The sequence below is a fragment of the Terrapene carolina genome, unplaced genomic scaffold (genome assembly GCF_002925995.2).
Source record: "Terrapene carolina triunguis isolate 2854851 unplaced genomic scaffold, T_m_triunguis-2.0 Scaffold231, whole genome shotgun sequence".
NCBI classification, from domain to species: domain Eukaryota; kingdom Metazoa; phylum Chordata; order Testudines; family Emydidae; genus Terrapene; species Terrapene triunguis.
In genome coordinates, this window is record NW_020664582.1 from 3,083,341 (window position 1) to 3,105,799 (window position 22,459).

Consider the following 22,459-nt stretch of genomic DNA (forward strand, 5'->3'; position numbering starts at 1 on the left):
TCCCTGCCTCCAAGAAAGGCTCTGGAATTGGAGAGCGGGTCTAGCGGGGTGCACTAGGGAAAGTCTCTGGTAGCTTCTCGCTGTTGGAGCCTTTTGCTGCTGTCTTCCCCCCCTGCCAGAGACTTTCGTTTCTGGGTGTAGCTACAGTCTGCTTTTTCACTGTGGTATGTAGCTACACATACCCAACCTGTCGCCACCAGTGTAGATGAGACCTTAGTTGTGAAGCTCAGTGGTTTGAGCATTGGCCTGCTAAACCCAGGGTTGTGAGTTCAATCCTTGAGGAGGCCACTTGGGGATCTGGGGCAAAATCAGTACTTGGTCCTACTAGTGAAGGCAGGGGACTGGACTCAATGAGCTTTCAAGGTCCCTTCCAGTTCTAGGAGATAGGATATCTCCATTATTTATTATTTATTTTATTTAATAGGGTTCACTTTAAAATATTGGGTGAGGTAGAGAAGGTTTGTACATTTGATGATCTTGATGAGACTTGGCTTAGAAGAGAGCTTATTCTGCATATCTGTTTAGAATGTTTTTCTACTTAAATGTTTTGTTTACCTATTAGTGAAGTAGACCAGTCTGACAGAATAAAGGGAGTGGTGAACACACTCTTTAGGACTCTATTTCACATTAAACGAATATTGAAAAGGTTGGCTAAGGAAATCTATTCAGTCTTAGTAATACAGGAAAAATGCAGTCAAGTTTTTTGTGTGTGCAAACTTTTTAAAAAAAACATTAATTTGAACCTCTGGTCTATGGCAACTGTCTGTTAAATCAGAAGCAATGTTAATATCTAAGGAAGGAGGGTTGACTGCAGGCGTTGACATACAGTGGGGTGAGGGGAAATAATGGTGATTCTTTAATCAGATAGGAAATGAAGGAATTAATGATTCCAATCGCCACCAACTGATTAGCTTCCTGAAAATAGAAGTTGAAATATAGAAACATAACGCATAGCTGGCTTATTTTGATAGGCATTTTAAAAAAAATCCAGGCCTTTCTACACTACGTTTTTGGGGAAGTCTTTCACTGGTGGTAGCAACAGTTTGAGTGCTAGTTCATGCAGGCCACTTGTATTTTTATTACTGTGCCACCTGTGCCTGCCCTGAGCTGGCTTGCACAACACTGTAGTTAAAAACCACTAGTACCCTGTCTACACTAGCACTTCACTGATGGAGCAGAAAAAGTGGGTGACTTTCTGAAAAAAGCTCGTGTAGACAGGACTTTGGTGAACATGGTTCGGCAGAAGGAGTATTAGAATCATGTGAGGAAGAAAGCTGGAGCGGTAATGGATGGCAGTTCTTGGAAAAAGACGTGTCAGGAATAAGAAGTTTCCAGCGTGGTTTCATAAGGATCTGTGTGATGTCTCTTTTTTTTAAAAAAAGCACTTGTTGTAGAAATGAACTAGAGGCGAATTAAAGAAATAAAATCAAGTTTAACATGTCCACGGACAAAAGACATGGAATGTGTGCCCCCACTGATTTTACTGCTTGTTAAAGAAGGAAGCAATAAAAAGGAATTTACATGTGTATATTAGAAAAAGAAATACCAAAGATAAAATAGGTTAATTAATAATTAAAGAAGGTGAAACCCATGAATGCATTACTGAACTGCCTGTAAAAACAAAGGTGCTTTTAGCAAGGAAAATAAAAGATAGAGAACTAGAAAATAATTAAGGCCCAATTCTGCAAAGTTCTGTACATATGATTAACTTTATGCATGTGACCCATTGAACTCAATGGAACATTACTCACTTACATTAAGTTAAACATCAATGTTTAAGTAGACTCCAATTAAATTTTAAAGTTTAGCTAAGTTTAACCGGAGTCCAGAGTGGCTAAAAGGATGGTATTATAAGATAGACAAGGATGCTTTTATCTGAAAAGTAAAATTGAGACCCTTTAAGTAGAGAAAAGCTTGAGAGATATTTTAGGTCTTAGCTTGGTTTTTTATTTAAAATATATGGGGAGTATTAGTCAGAACATGAACTGGGTTATCAGAATTGGGAGGAAATCAATGAGTAGGATCTGTATCTGGGGCTAGATTGGAGCAGTTGAGGAGGAGATTTGGGGTCCAAAACAGCAAAAGAGGCTAGAGATGGGGGTTGGACGGAACAGGCGGGAATAAGCAAGAAATGAAATGGCCAAAACACCCAAAAAGAAAGGGAAATAAAGTGGGGGGAGGAGTGGTAAAATGCTAGAACCAGAAATAGTTAAGTTGATTATTCTTTTCAAAATCTGCATAAACCACTTGACATGTAAAATATGTTCCAAAATTATTTTACGAAAAATTTAAAATATGGTCAGTTGGACACCAAAGATATAAGAAAATAAAATGTGTAGTTTCAAGATACTTAATAGACAACAGGTTTAGTAATGCTAAAGGACATTTCAACTAACCATCAATGCTCATGACTATAACCGAAGAACTCTCCCTCATTTTGGGTCTCTAGCACACATATGGGTTGCATTATAGCCACATTGCCACATAAAAAATAGTATTGCTGAAGATCTCGTACGTTTTCTATGTTGAATAACAACCTCAGCTACGCAAAGCAGATACAGGTATTTTACTAAATGCACCTGTAAAGTGCCAATATACAGCATAAAATACTGTTTAAAATGTTTTAAGATTATGAAATCACTAGTAATAACATTTATGTAGCATTCTGTATTGTTACTTTATAAATATTGCAACATATTATTTATTAGTGTTAAAGCAGACATTTATGCAGGATTAATTTGTTTAAGCTGTATTTGTTTAACCCTAGCTGATCCTCACTTTTTTCCATACTTCTCCCTTTACTGCTGAACTTTTTTCTGCTTCATCTCCGTCCCTCCCCAATACTCTTCCCATCTGTTTAACTACCTTTCGTCTTTCCCTCTCACTTTTTTCTACTCAAAACCTTCCTGTAGCATAAATCCATACACAAGTAGAAAAGGAAAATTAAGAATGAGTCAAGATTGTAACACTGTTGCAAAAAAAGAAAATGTCTGGGATGTATTATTAAGAGTGTTATAAGCAAGGCACAAGAAGTAATTCTTCTGCTCTACTGCGCGCTGATTAGGCCTCAACTATAGTATTGTGTCCAGTTCTGGGCACCACATTTCAGGAAAGATGGGGACAAATTGGAGAAAGTCCAGAGAAGAGTAACAAAAATGATTAAAGGTCTAGAAAACATGACCTGTGAGGGAAGATTGAAAAAATTGGGTTTGTTTAGTCCAGATAAGAGAAGACGGAGGGAAGACATGATAACAGTTTTCAAGTTCATAAAACAGTTCAACTGTTCAAGTACAAGGAGGAAGGAGAAAAAATGTTCTCATTAACCTCTGTGGCTAAGACAAGAAGCAACGGGCTTAAATTGCACCAAGAGCAGTTTACGTTGGACATTAGGAAAAACTTCCTAACTTCCTAAGCACTGGAATAAATTGCCTAGCGAGGTTGTGGAATCTCTGTCACTGGGGATATTTAAGAGCAGGCTAGACAAATACCAGCAGGGATGGTCTGGTCTAGATAACTTAGTTCTGCATTGAGTGCTAGAACACCTCTCGAGGTCCATTCCAGTTCTATGAATGGGGATAAATACAAAGAAACAAGTGTTCAAAGATTGCATCTTCTAGGAGAAAATGCATTTCACTGATTCAGTTTTATAAAAAGTTTATATATTATTTGTATTATAGTACAGCCTGTTCCAATTTGACTTTTTGAACATGCAATGCTTTGTTTTAATGTTAGCACTGTAGCATGACTGCTTACAGGCATTACAGAAACACTGAAAATTCTGAGTGTTAAACAATAGGTACATTTATCAATAGCATATAACTTATTTCTGTGTAGCATTGTTCATACAGAAGTGTCAGAGTGTTTAATTGTTAGTCTCTATGTGCAGAAGGGCAAGTTGATCAAATTTCCAGGTGAAGGACAGCTGGATAACTTCCTGTGAGTAACCTGCACCTGTGTGATAAAGTAAGTGGTACTTGCAGAAGATTGCTAAGAAAAGTGGTACGTTTCTCAAAATCTCACTATTTAAATATACTCTAATTACATACTCAGAATGTTACTACTGCAGAACTACTTTCTGTAACACTACCAACCCCATGTATTCTGTTGCACAGCTGCAGGTTACATTTTCCTGGCTCTTAATTCACTTTGTTGTATGCAATAATCTGCCCAGGAAATAAAATTCAGTTATTATAATGAAGAGCTCAACTATTTAAAAAAAGTCATTCTAAAAACAGAGATATCAACTGAAAAATCTGATATACAAATATCTGTCCTCAAATAAAACTAGAAAAAAGTAGCTAGACTAATGAACATACTCTAGTTATTTGTCCAGGTCCAGTAATTAAAATGCCTAATGTTTGTGACTACATGTGTATCCGAGAGAACCCAGTAACTTTAATCAAGGTTCTCTTTTCCTTCCAGCTTTTTGGGCTATTAACCTTGCTCTCAAAGATTAAGTTTTGTTTCCTGTGATTTGAGCCATTTTAACTTCAGAGTAGGAATTGCTTGTGTCTTACTCGCTTGTCAGCAAGGACACTAGTGGATTTTGTTTCTCATTCTAGAGATATACACACATGGGATTTTTTTTACTTTTTTGGAGGATGCAGTGGGGTGTAAGTTTTAAAAATGTATACACTTAAATGAAATTCCAGGAGCCTCTTTTTCAAAATATCTGCATGCAAGAACTGACTTTTCCAAACTTTTAAAGACCTCTGCTGACACCTTATGGCAGTGGTGGGCAACCTGTGGCCCACGGGCCGTACCACTACTGCCTTATGGAAAAAGATTGCTCTTTATTTTTTTTGAGAGAGCGAGTTTCTCTTCTTGCTGCTAATTTCTTGCTTTCTGAGCCAAAATATCTCACACTTATGTCACTCTCAGGCAAATGTGAGGTCACCGCAGATGTGTGTCTTGGTTTGGGGAATAAGCACAGGGGGGCTGGACATTTTCATTTTCTTCCCCTTTTTGTTATAGGGACATCAACATGAAGACCCTCGGAAAATGACACTGTCTATAAATAAAATATTTCTCAGATCTTTAAAAATATATTTATGATCCAGTTTTCGTGGTTCAGCTGTGGTTTTGTAGGTCTGAAATCTTGATGCCTTCCTCTACACTTAAAATATTGAGTGGAAAGTTTTGTGGTGTTAAATTGTAAATAGACACAGTGTGCTCAAAAATAATCTTACTGATAATCGGCTTTCTGTCTTAGTTCTGGAGTGATTGCTATATATTTGCATAACTGGTAATTTTAGTATAGATAATATTTTAGCCCATTTGGGAAGTGTTCTATCAAACAGCTTTAGAGTGACAAGTCAATGAGAGAATTTTTATTGTCCTTATGCTTTGTTATATTACAAATTTTATTCATGTTGTATTAAGAGATTCTTATCTTCCAACAAGTGGTTCCTCCATTCACGAAGGATCCCTTCATTTAATTTTTAGCTTTCTCTCATAAATGAATCCCCTAAAAAATAGGTATTTTGTTTTTGCTGCCCAGTCTCTATATTCCCTCTAATTTGTTGAGCCTTTTCTAATATTGATTTGTCCAGAACAGAATACAGTATTCTTAGGTATAGTCTCCCCAGTGTAGGGAGAGTCTACTACCTCCTGCTCGTGACATGAGATATGCAGTCCAAAATCACATAGTTATAAAATCATCAGCTTTATTTCTATTTGTGTGTTGAATAAGGACTCTCTAGCCATCTCTTCAATAACATGTCTGTTTGCAATGGATATTCTGGAATATACTTTGTTTATAGATAAGAAATGGTTGACAAAAGAGCCAATCCTTTTTTATTTCCTCTTTCAGTTTGACATGTCAAGTTAATTTAAAAATAGCCCTTAAAATAGAGTGGGGTAACTTATTCTTTTTGATAAATTAGACTTCCCCATTCTAATCTGTGCTCACAGCAGTGGGGGTTCTGCTGCCTCAGAGGAATTTCATACCAATGCTATTATAACATTTTGTATGTTCTGTGCCTTGTTCTGATCTCCTGTTTGTAACAGGAGATCCTGTTTCAGTCAGGCGGAGTTCTGCAAGTGCTACCAATCCATCAGGCTTTGTTTACTATTTATTTCATCAGCGTCATTAAACACTGAAGATTGCATTCCCGTGTGTGGAAACGAGAGCTCAGCAGGAATGACCTACGACATCTTTTCCATTTGAAAAATTGTGTGAGAAATAGAAGTATGAGTTGCATATAGATTGGTATTTTGTCCTGATAGATTTTAAAGCGAATGTTCAATTGAGCTAAGGACCAGATGCAATTTGCACCTGTAACTGTTGAATTACAGATTCAAGGTGTGTGCCAAGGAGCCTTATCCAAAGCCCATTGATATCTGTTCGATTCTTGCCATTAATTTAATTGGATTTCAGATCTGGGCCAGTCAGAATAATTGTACCTGTAGTCACTCAGATGTATAGCTACTCAAATCTGGGCTCAGAGTTTAATTATAGATGCAAATAGCATCCACAGAAGGAAAACCACCCTTCTTAAAACTTACTCCTCTGTGTGATAGCATCATAATAAAAATGCTATAGTTGTGATAGAGGCTTAGAAAATAAATGCCATCTCAGTTTTCAGTATTTTTCCATACAACTACCTTTTGGGTTGAAATTTCATAGGCTCTTTCTTAGCCTAGGAGTGGCTTACTTGTGTATAATAGATTTCCCCATGCTAATCTGTGTTCACAGCAGTGTGGGTTCTGCTGCCTCAGCGATTTAGTAGTTATTGGAATTAGATACAAAAATTGTATAATGCTTGTCTAACTTAATTTCCCTCTGCTACCTATATTAGATTAGAGGCGTAGTCAAAGAACATATTTTTTCAGTTAAACATTCTAGTTTTATTTTATAACCAGAAGTCTACAACATGTAGTCTTACTTCTAAAGAATCCCTCTATTCATATCTTTCTTAGGTCTAAGTAACCAAAAATTAATCTCTTCCTAGGTGGCCAAAAATTAACAGAAATGAGCATTATCCTTGAATTCACAAAATTTCAATGGCAAATTGATCATTCTTTTCCTCTCTGGCTTTTTACCACTACATAGTCCTCATTACACCTCTTGTGCTGCTTAAAGGTTCTTGATGTTGCAGAAAGTAGTGCATCTTATTGTATAATGTGCTATTTTTAACACTTTTCTTTTTGGTGGAGAGTATGTTAGTGTCTGTGTGACATGTAAGCAATTTTAATATATTAGGTAGGGTATCGATTTAACTAGCTTGTGCTATGAAGAGGCTATTATTTCAAAGCAGTGACTCAGATTGTCTACATGGTGGAGGCGAAACTTCTTCGTAAAATGCTGTTGTAGAATTGAAAGAGAAATACTTAACAGAACTTCATTTGCTTGGTGAAATTATAGCGTGAGAAGTCTGTGGGTTTTATACATTTTTTTGCTGTTTTCTATTTGAATTTTTAAAGACTGTACTAAAGTGTGTTATCTGAAACCTTCTGTTTCTTAAGGTGTCACTGTACTTCCTGGGAAACTAACGAAGTTTATATCTTGCCTCATGACCAGTACCTGGGAGGCAATTATAGCAAAAATTCTTGCTTTATAGCAACATATGGTACTTTTTGTTGAGATTCTGAATTCTCTATCACAGAGGTTCTTTCTTTCTTTTTCTTTGTGGATTGTATTTTTATAGAGTGTGTTGGTATTTGTGGACCACCTCCCCTACTATTTCCAATAATGACATCCTTAAGGCAACTACAGTAATTGCTTGCATGGAAAAAATTTTTTTAGAAAGTACTTAATGTATTTTTAGCTGTCTTAAGGCAGTTGAGCAGCTTTAAATAAGGAGAAAATGCCACATGAGTGGTCGTTTCTCTGCATACCATTTAATAAATGCTCTGAGGATCACCAATAGTCCATGGACTAGAATTTGACAAACTCTGCTCTAGCAGGGAGGAAGCAGTGGAGACAGGGAAGAGTATGACATGGTTGAGGGATGGGTTTCACCTTTTCATTTGGTACCCGTAGCCAGTAACCTGTTTTAATTTTAACCCCTGATATGTAATAAGTGCTTTGTGACTTCATACACAGGAGTGAGGATGTGTGTGTACAGGGAGAAAGTAAGAATGCAAACAGATTCCCTAATAATGTCAAAATAAAATCCCTGGTGGTAATACAGTTACTAAACATAGTTCTTGTAACTTGTCCCTTCGTTGTATGTGGTGAATTCTCCTTTCAAGAAGGATTCAGTATGACTCAAGAGTCAACCCTAAGAGTTATTCTTAGCTGCAGTTGATGTATGCCAGAACTCACTGTTGTAATGACTAGAACTGCTGACTTTTGCTGGTTTTTAAAAAACAAAACAAAACAAAAAACCTCTGACCAGGCATAGTGGCTTGTCATTGAATAACACTTGAGCTAATGAGTGAAAAATATATTTTAAAATCATAAATCCTAAGTCTTAAAGTTGCAACATGTGATTGTGTGGGATTCCTTAACTGTTAGTGACACACCTTACTTTTTTTGTTTTTGTTCTAGCTGCTCTTCTGCAACGGCTAGCAGAATTGGAAAAAGTCAATGCAGAATTTCTGCGTACAAACCAGCAGCTTGAGCAAGAATTTAATCAAAAGAGGGCAAAATTTAAAGAGTTATACTTGGCTAAGGAAGGTAAGTTCTAGGTTCTCTGAATTATTTTAAAGCCTATTTTTATGCTAAGCCTTGAATAATCCCTGGTTAGAGAACAATCTTAGTAGTGCTAACCCCTTTTTTTTTTTTTTTTTTTAAAGAAGTAGGGTTTAAAGCAAAGGTTTTCTTGCATTGGCAGTCGGTTGGTGGGATATCCTGGTTGACAGGTGGTAAGACACTGTTAAAGTCTCTTATTAGCCAACAGAAAATGTGAGTTTTCCTGCCAAACTTTTTTAAAGGCCAATATAAAGAGGCAAAGAGAAAAACCCTAACAGTTATCTGGTTACATAATTAGAGTTTCAGAATGTATCAGCCACCTTTCTTTGTAATCTAATTTATGAAGATTTTGTTTTCTGTAATTATCATACAACTGTTCTCCTTTTATGTAGAAATCTTGAAATTGAGAGTTAACGTAAGGTGAAAAAGAAAGAAAAATGTAATTTGACTTTAAAGTATATACCCATACTGATAGGAGTCAGCAAATCATCTTGAAAGGCACATAAAATTCCACAGTATCCTGCTTTTTAAAATAAAGTAACGTGGGGGTTCTCAAACTCTCATAGCATAGACCACATTGTGATAGCATCTGCTGGACACCGTCCCCTCCAATTCACAATTGTGTAATATCCTTGGGGCAATTACAGTAATTGCTTATATGGAAAAGGAATCTTAGGAAAGTGTTTGATTAATTTTAAACTTCTGCTGATGGCTCTGGTCGTTGCCATTGTTCTGTTTTTACAGCAATGACCACTAGTGGGGACAGGCTGGTTCCTTCTTGTTTCCAGCTATTTTTATAGTCCTTTAGGCTCTTGACTACAGTAGAAGCAGTAGCTGGAAGCAAGGAGGTGGTGCCAAGCACCATGTGACCTGCCAGCTTTCCACTGACCACCATTAAATGCTTCACAGACCACAGTTTGGAAACCACTGAGTTAATACAAACCTAATGACGTAAAAGTGTTTTCATCCTCTTTGACCAGTAACTAACAGGAACACTTAGAGAGACATTTTCCGTGTGCTCTGTCAGTTGTGGTCAGCTTGTTACATAGTATGTAATTGTGTTTTATATCTTGAATGATTGATCAGTCTGATTAATTGTAATGTAAGCAGCCAAACTTGCATAGCTTAAATTTGACAGCTAAAAGTATTTATTTTTAGTAACACTCTTTGAGGAAAATGTGAACCTCACTAGCTCATGTACCTGCTGTAGAAGAATGGACAAAAGCAGCTATCTTCTATTTAAGTGCAGGGTTGATTTACTGACTCCTTTTAATCCTAACTGCTTTCTTGTCCTAAAAATATAAAAGAAAGTAAAGCCAAGAAAAATTTCATTAAAACTACAACTTGCTTATTTTTCTGCTCTCATGCGCATGTACAGCTGACATATTGAAGACCAGAGCATAGAGTGTTTTTCTAGCTATTGGGACCAGGGAAATGAAAATGTAAAGACAAGACGCTGCTGGACTGTGGTCAGCAACAGCAACCTCCCTCCCCAAACTAAAATAGTTAGAAATCACTTTTCCTCTTGACATTTCCTTCACTTAGGTGCATAGACACCAACGTGAAAGGGGTGCTATTGAAAACCCTAACATAAGTACTTTGCCCTTTCAAGGCACTTTCCCTGCCTTGAAGAATCTTGGGTAAAATATCCCTTCTGTTGTGTTCGTGCATTGCCTTGTATAAAGAGCCGTGACCTTGATTTGGCCCTTTGGGCACTATTGTAATACAAATAATAAAGAATAAAAATCTTAAAGCTTTTTTCAAGGCTTAACTGATGACTGATAGTAACATCCCTTTGAAGCAGACAAGTACTCTCACCACCATTTTATGGATAGGTGAAATTGAGGCAAAGAGAGATTAAATTATTATTTGAGGTCACACAGGCAGTATGTAGTAGAGTCAGAAATAGAATACAGATTGACTAGCTCCCAGTCCTGTATTGTAACCTAACGAGTGTACTTCCTGCCAGGTGACTGGCTTCTTTACAATGTCCATTTTGGTAATTAGGCCATGGTGGTGGTGTGGATGGTGGTGGTGGTGTGGATGGTAGTGGGGGCAAACAAATATTAAAGCATAGTGGCAGAAATTACCACTAATGGACTTTTCTTCACTAGAAAATTAGTGTGTTACAACATAACCTTGAGAAGTCATTTTAACTAACATGATGTTAAAAAACATAAGTCAGTGTTACTAAAAAAATTTAACATGTCAGCTGGTTGTGGGTAAAACTCTTCTGGAACCATAGGAATCTTATGTGGGCTCTAATACTTTGGTCTAATTTCAGTTGTTGTGTTTTGCGTATAGGTGCCGGGTGGTGGTGATGATGGCCTGTGATCTACAGGAGGTCAGACTAAATGATCTCATTGTCCCATCTGGCCTTAAACTCTATGAATGTGACTTGGTGTCCTTCTCTACACTGACTGCAAAGTCGCGTTTAACATCACATTAGTTAACATGACTCCTTAAGGCTGTATTGTCACGTTCAGTGAACGCCAGCCCAAAGTGTGAACTGATATTTAACTTGTTTTATTATCTTATCATCATTGCGGTGTCTCTTGAGGAAAATATTTCTGCAGCAGACTACAATGTTGTATGCATTACATTTAGGAATACAAAATGTGCACTTAAAAAGAAAAGCACACTAAAAATATTTTTATGTGAAACATCTTAGTCTGGTCTACCGAGTTCCATAAGACATTTCAATACAGCATGCAAGGTCAGGAATTTAGTAATTTAAAGAGTTTTTGTTTAAATAGAGCAGGGGTTGAGACTAAAGTATTATGAGGTGTGAAAGGAAAAAGAGAACGATTGATTGAAAGCAGTAGAACTATAAACATAAGGCTGATAAACTAAATATTGGTATAAAAGCTGGAAATAACGACACAAACGTTATTGGGGGAAAGGAAGTCCTCATAATAGTAATAGTCAAGGTGCCTCGTACTTTGCAGAACACAGGATTCATTTTGTGGCAAAGTCCTTGGATTCTGTGGCAGTTTGGTATAGCAGGCTTCTGCAACAGCTTCCTTTAAATAAAAATGGAGGTTTTTATGAATTAAGTATGAAAACAAATAATATCAGCAGGTAGTCCTGTGTGTCTGTTTTGCTGTTCAGCTCATTTTATACTTTTTTACATCTGCAGTTTTCAATATGCCAGATTTTTTTGTACTGGCAACACCTCAGCTGCATCAGGAGTGGGAAGGGGAAATGTCAGTTCTAGCAGTTGGGTAGGGTGAGCCTTTTTGCACTAGAGAAGCACGGGAAGCAGTTTGGTATTGTGGGATCAGTACACTAGCTGCATGCTTCTGCTAAAATTATCATAGGTGAAACAGTTAATGCTTGACATACAAATTCTTATCTTTAGGATTCAGACTTAATCCTCCAATGAGATGAATGGCATAGCTTACATTTTGCAGAGCTATTGTTTCAGGTTGTCTGCAGACTCTGGAAGACAATACATAATTTGTTTATGCTCTGTTATATTTGAAAGTTATATTTGTAACTATAAGGGCGAGGAATGTGTTTTTAATGAAAGCTTAGATTCTTAGCACAGTTGTGATAAAGGGTCAATTTTTCTGCAGATTGCATGGTTATAGCATAATTGGGGTCCGGGTAATAATACTTTGCAATTCTGTAGTGCCTGTAATAAGAGGATCACAAAGTGCTATACAAAGTGTAAGCATCTCCTAAGGCTCCGATGAGGCAACAAGGTACTGTCCCTCTTTTACAGATAACTTCTATATTTCAGTTTATGTAAGTGACATATCCAAGGTTACAAATCAAAACCAAGCAATCTTCCTGACTTCAGTCCTATCCTCTGACTTCCAGATCATGCTCATTCCCAGTATGTATACTTCCCAGCAAGTATTCCCAGTATGTGAGTTACATGACAGTGAAGTAGTTAAAAGTCCAATTAGCTTAATTGGCATATTGATTGATAAGTGGTATTTACAGTGTCTGCTTTGTAGTAGTGTCTTCAGTCTCTACACTGGATGAATGAGAAACAAATAAAAAAGGAACTTGATGAGCAGCGAAACCTGGAATGTTACTTAAAGATTTTCTTTAGCTATCACGGATAAAGTTTTAAACTTCAGACTCACTCTTGTTTTCCTTTACTAAAGCACCAATTTCTGTTGTAGCAGATAGAGCTGCACTTCAAACTGAATTTGTTAACTAAATTAAATGGAAGCGGAGGGCAAAAAAAATGATTAGGGTGCTGGAGCACATGACTTATGAGGAGAGGCTGAGGGAACTGGGATTGTTTAATCTGCAGAAGAGAAGAATGAGGGGGGATTTGATAGCTACTTTCAACTACCTGAAAGGGGGTTTCAAAGAGGATGGGTCTAGTCTGTTCTCAGTGGTACCAGATGACAGAACAAGGAGTAATGATCTCAAGTTGCAGTGGGGGAGGTTTAGGTTGGATATTAGGAAAACCTTTTTCACTAGGAGGGTGGTGAAGCACTGGAATGGGTTACCTAGGAAGGTGGTGGAATCTCTTTCCTTAGAGGTTTTTAAAGGTCAGGCTTGACGAAGCTCTGGCTGGGATGATTTAGTTGGGGATGGGTCCTGCTTTGAGCAGGGGTTGGACTACATGACCTCCTGAGGTCCCTTTCAACCTTGATATTCTATGATTCTATGAATATTTGATTTCAGAGGACCTGAAAAGGCAAAATGTAGTACTGCAAGCAGCACAAGATGATCTAGGACATCTGCGGACACAACTATTGGAAGCCCAGGCTGAAATGGAGAACATCAAAGCCATAGCTACAGTATCTGAGAATACGAAGCAGGAAGCTATTGATGAGGTGAAGAGGCAGTGGCAAGAAGAAGTCGCTTCACTACAAGCAATTATGAAAGGTAAGGCCAGAGGAAGCTAGCTAACTACTGCAGTTACAGCAGGGTAAACAAGCAATTTATTTAATAGGTGATGTTATTGTTCTTGATGCAGTACAGCAGTGGTTCTCAGCCAGGGGTACACATACCCCTAGGGGTAGGCAGACATCTTCCAGGGTTTACTCAACTCATCTAAATCAGTGTTTCTCAACCTGGAGGTTGCGGGATGGGTTTAGAGGGTCACAAGCAGGGCAATTGCCTGGGGCCACATGCCACAGGAGGCCCTTCGAAGCGAAGTTACATGCTTCAACTCCGAGCAATAGGGCTTGGGCTTCAGACAAGGCTCACAAGCGAAACAAAGGCTCAAGTATCACACTGAAATGTAAGTACAATATATTCCAATTGATTTATTTTATAGTTATATGGTAAAAATGAGAAAGTAAGCATTTTTCAGTAATAGTGTGCTGTGATATTTTTGTATTTTTATGTCTGATTTTTGAAAGCGGGTAGTTTTTAAGTGAGATGAAACTTGGGGCACGCAAGACAAATCAGACTCCTGAGACGGAGAACAGTAGTCTGGACAGGCTGAGAACCACTGCTGTACAGAATAAGCAGTTTGTGCCGTGGAAGTTACATTAAGCAGACTGGTGATTTCAGTCTTTAGCTGACCAATTCCAATTCTTGCAATATGTACTGGGAAATTTTTAGCTTGTATGGACCATTCTTCAGGGATTGAGAATATAGCCATTCCTCCTTCACAAAGACAAGTAATGGTATATGTGACCTGGTTAGTCTGACAGCAGCTTCAGGATGACTTGTTTCTCTGCTTTGGCATGCAAAATTGTCTTTGCCAAACATTTAAATGTCCCTCCATTGCCATCACATTGGCTCTTCCCATGTCTTGTGGCTAAATATGTCATCATACTTTCTTTTTTCTCCTGCAAGAATATAGAATAGTTCATATAGATCACATTCTAGCATGCTGCACGCTCACTGATTTACTCTTGATACAAACTACCTGTAAGGAGGAACATGCAGACAGTAATTTAGGACATCACCGCTATTGCGATAACTATTTTTGCTACCTGTTGGGTGTAGGTATTGCAGAAATCTGCCTTGTTACATATTTACTCTAGAGAATACAGCTTTTCGTGTATTTCGGTGTGGCAGGTGGGGCTGCTCTGCAACGCCTCCTTGTGGGATCAGTCTGGTGCATTAGGCATTCACTGCTGTAGTCTGAACGTTTTGGCTGCCTGCCGAGACCAGGAAACCCATGCAGTAAGCTTGACATCAGTCTTTCAACAGTGAAATAACAAACTCAGGATTTGACTGTCTGTGCCTTTTAATTAAAGAAAGAAAACCTCACATACAGGCACTTTGTTGTAGCACTTGAAGGCAAGGCCCTGACCTACTGGGTTAATACTGAGAAGGTCTTCCTCTCTTCCAGTCTTCCCCGGTTCTGCCACTGATGACAAGTAGGCAAGCCTTCTTAACTGGACTGCTGGCTCTTGACTGATCATCAGGCCTGTCTTGTTGGTAGTGTGGTCTGAATGGATTTTCCTTGAGCAGAAAGTGTCAGGGCTCCGATGCCTGCTGTAGGGAGTAGAGAGGATCTGATACACTCTGTCACAGTTGGCAAGTAAACATAATTTGGCTTGTTAATACACAAATAACAGAACTAGATCAGTGATTCTCAACCAGGAGTACAGGTACCCCTGAAGGTACACAGAGGTGTTCCAGGGGTACTTAACTCATCTAGATCAGTATTTCTCAACCTGGGGGTTGCATCGGGTTTAGGCAGGTTGCAAATACAGGACCGGTGTTAGGGGGTAGCAAGCAGGGCAGTTGCCTGGGGCTGCTCACCACAAGGGGCTCTGCGAAGCTAAGTTACGTGCTTCAACCCCGGGCACTGGGGCTCGGGGTTTAGACAAGGCTCACAAATGAAACACAGGCTCAAGTGTCAAACTGTATGTTTATGTCTGATTTTGTAAGCAAGTAGTTTTCAAGTGAGGTGAAACTTGGGGTACTCAAGACAAATCAGACTCTTGAAAGGGGTACAATAGTCTGGAAAGGTTGAGAACCACTGAACTAGACTATTATAGAAGACCCCAGAGTCCCCAGCCAAGATCAAGGCTCCATTGTGTTAGGTGTCATACATACAGGTATTACCTGCCTTGAATAATTTACGGTCTAAATAGACAAGCAGAGTTACCTGAGAAGGTTTAGTCCTTTCTGTGTTTTGGGGATGTGGAAGTGATTTTTGTTGTTCCTTTTTTTTTTTAAGGGGATTTTGGTTATTTGCATAGTGTTTAGATTGCTGTGGGTAGATTTTGTAAATCAAAATAGAAATAGCATATTTGAGCAACGTGACTCTTGGCATGAATATAGGAGGCTATTTAAATTAATGATGTTAATCTAGACTAAATTTTAGTTCCCTTGGATCTGTTGAGTTACTGGTAGCTTTCTTGGCAAGGTGCAGTTCATTGCACTTGTGGTTAGTTCTTTGTTCAATGTGATCAACTAAAAGGTATGACAGAAGCATATAGCATATCATAGGGCACACAAAATACTACCGTTGCTGTCTTGGATTGCCTCTGCCCAATTTAGAGGCCCTTAAATAGTTATTTTTAAATAAAGAAAATTTTTACAAGATATATCTATGTGATAATTTCGTTTAGAAGATCATTGTCTGACTTTTTTTTTTTCTCAGAATAGAGATCCTTTAAAAATATGGACAGTTTACTTGTTTTACTTTAAAAACAAAAACAAAAAGCCAAAAACAAAATCTTGAATTCTATATTAAATTTTAGGATGATAGAAAGTTGCCTGTAGACCTGTTTAAATAGTGGTAAAAATTCTGTAGTTTTACTGATTTTTTTCACTAGCAGAATGCTGCATGATCTTCCAAGGTTCAGAAGTTTTGTTGAATCATATTTTTGTGTCCCTGGAACCGTTTCTGGGAAAGGAATCTAACACACTCTGAGGACAAGGTCAAATCTATAACATGTGACATATCTCAAGATACATGTACAAGATGTAGCTTATTTCTAGATGTCCCTGCTCTTCGTGAGGTTGCAGTACTGCAAAGACAGTGTACTCAGCCTCTGGAGGGGAAGGGAATCATTTGAATCACTCCATAGAGATGCTTTTGGCCAATTAAGAATATTTTACTATTCCTATAAGTGGAGTTTCAGACAGTCCTCAGCCAGAAGGGTTGTATCTATTATACAGTGCTCTGGGGAACAGGGAGAAGGCAAAACATGAAAAAGATACAGTCTTGAGTGTCACATAGAATTGAAAGGATTGTACAACGCAAACAGCAAGCTTTGCACAAACATTCTGAGACTTTCTTTGGAACTGCATAATTTGTAGTCTCACACTTTATAACTTACCCTGATAATGAAAGTTTCTGTGACATTGCTTTACAGAAACTGTTCGTGACTATGAGCTCCAGTTTCATCACAGGCTGGAGCAAGAGCGAGCTCAGTGGGGCCAATACCGGGAAAATGTTGAAAGGGAAATCGCAGAGTTGAGAAGGCGGCTATCTGAAGGTCAAGAAGAGGAAAATCTAGAAAATGAAATGAAAAAGGTATGCTGAAATAAATCTCTAAATATAAAGTGAGATGGTAGACATCTGTTAATGAAAATGTTTCTACTCTTTCAGAGTAATTAGATGTACTTTAGAAAGAGCAGTAAGGCCTAATCCTGCAAACCCTTATTTATTTGTGCCCATTGAAGTCAATAAAATCTGATTCTGCAGTCGTACATGCCAAGTATTACTATTTTATTCTCAACGCTGAACTTGTAACTAGGACTACTGGAAATCTTTTGGGGGAATTTTAAGATTTGGGGGAGCCCTTGCATTAGATTCTGTGGAAATCTTCACAAAAAACTGTAGTCCGATAAGTAAGCTAGGAACTGTTTCGTTTTTTCAAATATATTGTTTCAGATAATAAATAGATTTAGTCTTTGTCATAGATCAGTGATTTGGAATCTTAAAATATATTATATAAACCTCTGCTGGAGATGACCAAAGGTGCCAGGCTTCAAGGTATCTTTTAAAGGCTAGATTAATCTTGCTTTAAATAGCATTGCCTATCATAATAGTGACTCTTTTCTAAATCAAATACAAGATAAGATTTGCATAACAGGAAATCTGCCACTTTATCCTTACTTTGTATGCCTGTGAGAGTCAGATTGTAATATTTTTCCTCCTTTAATAGCAGTTTTATGTTTAAAGCAAGCAGAGATGAGGAAAAATGGCATCTTTGCCCTCTTGCTGCTATATTATGGCGAGAGATCGGCACTGTAAATGATACAGTGGATTTTGAGCTCTGAAACTTCCTGAAGCCTAAAAATTGTCCATGCTAGTCATTAGAATCTCACTGGTTTTGGTTGAACGCTTGATTTTTTTTTTTTTCTTCTTCCTGTAATCACTAAGGCTGCCTTAAATGTGAACACTTCTTTTTTGTTTTTTGTTTTGAATAACAGGTCCCGAGTGTAAAAACATCCTGTTTTGTCTAAATTCTCTCTGTTTAAAAAAAAAAAAAATCTTTGTAATTTAAGATGTCAGGCATCAGGATTGGTTAGATAAGAACCCTGAGCTTTTAGCAAATTAATGAAAATTTTAGTTGAAACAATCCTTTAGAAGGAAACCATCTGAATCTCAAATGAGTCTAGGATTTCCAAAAAAGTAAAATTCAATAAGGAATTGAATAAATGTGGGCTGACAGATCTGACCTGTTTATCTGCATGTCATTCAAAAATGAAAAAAAAAAATTAGAAACTAGCTGGTCTGCTTGGTTTTTTGGTTCGATTGCTGCTGAGCTGAAGCTGTAGCTAACTGCTATTTAATAGCTTCTTTAGTATTGTACACTTATTATGGTAGTACCCAAAGTCCCCAGGCAGGATTGGACTGCCTGTGTGCTGAGTGCTGTACAAACAAAATAAGGAGACAGTCCCTGCCCTGCAGAGCTTACAATTGAAAAGATGTAGTTCCACAACTTGTTGCACAAGTAAATTAACGAATTGCCATAAACACCAATGTTCTCAACAAAATTCCCTTAAAAATACAAAGAGGACAATCCAACAAATTGTTCCTAGTGCAAAAAACCTTTCTCTCTGCTGCATTTATGCTTTGTATTTACAAAGTTTGAGCTTGCAGGTTACTCAGGTTGTTGCACAGTGACCTCAGTACCAGCCAGTTCCTATCCAGAGCTCCTAGGATAGTAGGTAAATATTGCAGCATTTGTAAACTCGGCTTTGTACAAAAGGAAAATAAATATGAACAATTATCCTAAAATGGAAACTCTGAGTATCTTGGGGAACCTTTAAAAAAGATCTCCAAACTGAGATGAACCTGAAGGAGGGAAAACTTGCATTTTTTTTAAAAAAAGGAAAAGCTGGTAAATGGGCCCAATGACTTAGTTTAAGCAGGGTGTTTTAGCTGCACTTTTAAGGCATGAGCTTTTCCTGGACAAAAGAAAACTTTTTGTTCCTCATCATAGAAGTTTCAGATTTTTTACTCAAGAGGTTTAATAAATGCTTAAAACAAAAATAAGGTGAAATGGACTCCTTTTAGGAACAAAGGAGGAAATGGCTGGCCTGCAAAGAGAGAATGGGTGAATCACATGTGAATGAAAGAACTGAACGTTCATTCAACTCCAGCACAAGGCCTATAACCCCCAAAGGAGGCGCCCTTAATCTCCTTTGTTGCTTTGGCTCAGATATTTGATACTTTACATGTCTGGTTCCACTTTCAAAATAACACTTTATCTTCCGTCCCGCAGAGGTGCGGGAGTAGGGTGCGTTCGTCCGCTGAGTTCATAAGTTCCATTCTCAGGACAGACGCCTTTATAAATGAAAAGCCTAGAATTCTCAGCATTATCCTTCAGATTTCCCTGAAAAGTGGCCCCCCTCATCCTTCCAAAACAGGTTCTTTACATCTTGCAACCAAGAAAAAAATAATAATCCTTCCAGGATTGTAAGTAGGCCCACCCCCAGCATAAGATACAGAATAGGCATAATATTAAAAAGTGAAACAAAAACAGGAAGTTCAAAATAAGTATAACATCGTCCAGCTTACACTGTACTGGTTGGGGAAATGGACAGTGAAGTGGTGAAAGCACAATGGCATATTTGTCAGCCAGAATTTAAATTGTTTGGTTCTCTTGTTTGGGTTTTATCACAGTTGAATCTTGCTGCTTAATTTGGCTATAAAAATAATTAAAACAAGTGAAACCATGAAACGTACTGTAGGCATGTGTTTACTAACTATTCTTGGCTGCGGTGTGGTCATTATTTTTTCCCTCAAAGGGAAGAGAGTAGATGGTAAAAACAGAATGTGCAAATAACTGAAAGCTTAGTGAGTATTTTTTAAGTTTTGTATGTTTTGTGAACTTGGCTTTGTGTGTAATTGATGTTAAGGTTTCTTTTAGAGAGGCGCAGTTTCTTCTTCATGCTGAGGTCCACAGATCCATTACAATACGCGCTTTGGCCTACTTGCAGCTTGGGGGTAAAACCACATCTGTCATTCACTGCCAGCCTCGCTGCCTGAAGTTCTTTCCTTCCAGTTTTTTCTGCCTCCCCTGCAGCAGGTGGCTCCACCAGAACTCCCCGCTGTAGAGCTTTCTGAGGGAAGTTCCAAACTTTATTTTAAATTTTAGATGAATAACTTGGCTTGATAGTGTGATTGGGTCGCAGGGTTGCATTTGATTTTTGAGGTATTTGCAGCAGTTAGTGCCTCTGCAGGATTCAGGGGGAGAGTTAGTCTGAGAACAGCCAAAGGCAAGAGCAAAGGTCTGTGTTCTGCACTTCTCCCTCCTGGCTCACTCTCGAGTGTCTCACTGGGGTGCTTGGCTGGCTCTGTGAGCAGAGTGCAGTTTCCTTCACAGCCCGGTTTGGGTGGGGTTGCCTTGGCCCCCTTCCTGAGCAGGATAGAAGTCAGGCATAATGGAAAAGAAATGGCTCAGGATCTCCCCCATCTCCATGACAGGAGTGAAGCCATAGGGCAGTGTGCTAGATGGAAGATCACTACTGAGCCCTTATAGCTCACACCAGCAACCACATCTCTGACTGCAGAGCTCAGCCACTGCTGCCTCCTCCCAAAGTGCGGTAAAGGGTCTTTGCTGCCATCTCTAATGGTCCCCCACTCCTGGTGATCCTTTCTCATATCCCAGGCTGAGAACTTCAGGGAAAATGCAGACCTATCTGGTCCATGTGGTTCCCATGCAATAAAAAAGGGTAGAGTTTCTAGGCAGGGGCAGCAAGTTTGTATAATTTTTAGTGGTGCCCAGAATGGTCCAAGTCATGTCGTCCTCCATCTCCCCCCCCAGTCCCCTCCGCATATTGGTGCACATAACAAAATTACTGGGGTGGGGCTGAGGGGTTTGGAGTGTGGGAGGGGGCTGGGGCAGAGGGTTGGGGTGCGGGGGGGGGTGAGAGCGGGGGATAAGGGGTTTGGGGTGTGGGAGGGGCTCAGGTCCAGGAAGGGGGTTGGGATGTGGGAGAGGCTCAGGACTAGGGCAGAGGGTTGGGGTGCAGAGGAGTGAGGGCTCTGGCTGGGGGTGTGGGCTCTGGGGTGGGGCGGGGCTAGGGATGAGGAGCTTGGGGTGCAGGCAGGCTGCCCCCGGGGCTGGGGCCAGAGACGAGAACTCCACAGTTCCCCCCCACAGCTCTCTTCCCCCCGCCCCCCCACCGGTCACCGTCACTGCATGTGCTCCTAGGGGCTGGGCCCCTCTCAGGTCCAGGAAGCCCCCTTGCCTCCCCTTTTGGATGTCCATATTTAAAGGATAATCCTGCTTCCCACGTTCAGGGCACACTGCTAAGAAAATCCTCTTGTAATGGTTCTGAGGACTTTAGCGCAAAGAAGAATGGGAAAAATCTGTGCTTACCTGAAAATTTTCCTTACTATAAGTAATAAGATCCACAGATCCAGCTCACTTTGGAGATAAACAGTCATCCAGAATAGAGATGGAAATTGACATCCAAGGAGTAGCAGTTACCATGCTTTGCAGTAGAGGAAGCTGTTTTCTTCCCCACCCCTTCAAAGTATAGTTAACAAAATCTGTAATTTAGGAACATAAATATGAGTGATCTTGGCTGTGGAAGTTCTCAGCTGGAGGGAATTTCAGAGAGCGGGGCATTCCCCTGCTGCCAGTACCTGACAGGTCTTATTCTGCCCCCAGCTGCAAATATGTTTAAGTGCCAATTGTAATGGATCTGAGGACCTTATTACTCCAAAGGAAATTTTCAGGCAAGCACAGATACATTTTTCCTGTTCCCTTCTGTTTGTGTGAGGTCTTTCAGACTTTTTTCCCTTTTTTAAAAAAAAGTAGCTGATATCTGTTGGAAAACTTTTTTGGGAGGGGGGGGAAGTATTAGAAATAATTCAGACTGTGTCAGAAATTTGGAAGGGTTCATTCTTTTTCTTCTCTTAAATAGATTTGCATAAAAAGCCTGGGGTGAATTTTTGGGACCATTTAAGTGAGTGGGAGATTTGACCACAAGATCTTTTTTCCTAAGATTATCATCTCACATCGCTTATTCACCATCTGAAGAACAGTTGGTGTGATTCAAACTCAGCGTTTTGCGAATAAATTGAACCGATGTGGCAAAGAATGTGAAGAGAAGACATTTTTCAGTTGCTTATATACCAGCACTAAGAGTCTGAGTAACAAGTACGGGAATTAAAAAATTATCATTAAGAAATTTGATGTAATTGACATTACTGAAACCTGCTGGGATAACTTGCGTGATTAGAACATTAAAAGAGGAAGTTACTCACCTTATGTAGTAATGAGGGTTCTTCGAGATGTGTGTCACTTTGGGTGCTCCACTTCAGGTGTCGGTGTGTCCTTGCACTGCAGTTCAGAGATTTTCGGTAGCAGTGCTCGATTGGGGTCACTTGTTATAATGTGGGTAGGAAGGATAGAGTGGGTAAAACGAGATTGTGAGAGCTTGGTACTCTACATTAAAGACACCGTTACCTGT

General features: G+C 39.0%; 1 protein-coding gene across 2 annotated transcripts in view; it reads left to right on the forward strand.

Annotated features, from left to right (window-relative positions):
- RABEP1 (rabaptin, RAB GTPase binding effector protein 1) overlaps nt 1–22,459 on the forward strand; it is a 73,898-nt gene that overhangs the window by 13,638 nt on the left and 37,801 nt on the right. For both annotated transcript variants that reach the window (XM_024207660.2, XM_024207661.2), the window contains exons 2-4: nt 8,495–8,623; nt 13,289–13,492; nt 16,897–17,057. In XM_024207660.2, the coding sequence (XP_024063428.1) occupies nt 8,495–8,623; nt 13,289–13,492; nt 16,897–17,057 (494 nt within the window). The remainder of the gene's footprint in view (nt 1–8,494; nt 8,624–13,288; nt 13,493–16,896; nt 17,058–22,459) is intronic.